The following is a 1,015-nucleotide window of genomic DNA, read 5'->3' on the forward strand; positions in this document are numbered from 1 at the left end:
AAAAATTGGAAAAGAAGTTGGAGAAAGACAGCATTGAAATTCAAACTCCAGCCCCATTAAAGCAAGTTTTCTTGTTTCGAGACATCTTTTATAGTGATGATGACAGTGAGGAAGAAGTAAATGAAAAGAATTAAGCAGAAGTTATTTTCATGGCCTTTTTTCCTAGTTTAGGTGTGTATATGTGTGTGTGTGTGTGTGTGTGTGTGTGTGTGTATAAATGTGTATTAGAAGAGCGCTTGTTACTGCTTTTTATTGAATGTATAGTGGAACATAAAAAGGAATTAATACATTCATATTAAAGTTTGCTTTTATGTGTAAAGAAACAAGAGCATATGAAATGATTTATTATTTCTGTACCATTACCTTGAAAATGCGGGGAACTGTTTTAGAAGTGTAAATATACCAAATTCCTCCAATTCTAGCAGAAAATATAGTCCTAAAAACATTGAACTTTTCATTTTGCACTTTTAGCTATGTGCACTCAACAAAGATGAGGAAGTTCAGAATACTAAGAATACATGCCATTGTGCTCTGTTTTTCCATTTGTATGTATGTTCTCAGGGTAAATAAGAATAGACGGAAGTTGTAAATCTATTGTATCCTCACACTAGTCTTGGTTCTGTTTTCCTGGCATAAGATGTGCATCTTCATCTTCCTGAATATCATTATGATGTTTATAAAGACATGTTTTTTGTACAAAGTACCTTTTCAAACTGAATCTATTTTGAACTGAAAAAATAAAAAGAAAAACAAGCTGCTTAGTCTATTTCTTGTAGAAAAACTTATATTTTATCATTTTCCTTTAAAAACCTGGTGTAAAAAAAACCACCCACACACACAAAAAAAATTCCTGGTAATGGCTATGTTAAACTAACTGAAAAACAGCGTGTCACACACAGCTTACTCCTACCAAATTTCTATGGTTATTTTTAGAATTGAAGTAGTAGTGCTTTAGTGGAGGGGGATGGACAGTTCACACGCGAATTATTTTGGAGAAGGATTTAATAAATAGGTG

At 32.4% G+C, this 1,015-nt stretch overlaps 1 protein-coding gene across 1 annotated transcript in view; it reads left to right on the top strand.

Annotated features, from left to right (window-relative positions):
* Nucleotides 1-134, top strand: part of TTF1 (transcription termination factor, RNA polymerase I) — a 16,695-nt gene extending 16,561 nt beyond the window's left edge. The window contains exon 8 of the mRNA XM_006894439.1: nucleotides 3-134. Coding sequence (XP_006894501.1) covers nucleotides 3-134 — 132 coding nt within the window. The remainder of the gene's footprint in view (nucleotides 1-2) is intronic.
* Nucleotides 135-1,015: the final 881 nt, after the last annotated feature.

The sequence above is a fragment of the Elephantulus edwardii genome, unplaced genomic scaffold, assembly GCF_000299155.1.
Source record: "Elephantulus edwardii isolate Elephantulus edwardi_28Jun2011 unplaced genomic scaffold, EleEdw1.0 scaffold00141, whole genome shotgun sequence".
Classification (NCBI taxonomy): domain Eukaryota; kingdom Metazoa; phylum Chordata; class Mammalia; order Macroscelidea; family Macroscelididae; genus Elephantulus; species Elephantulus edwardii.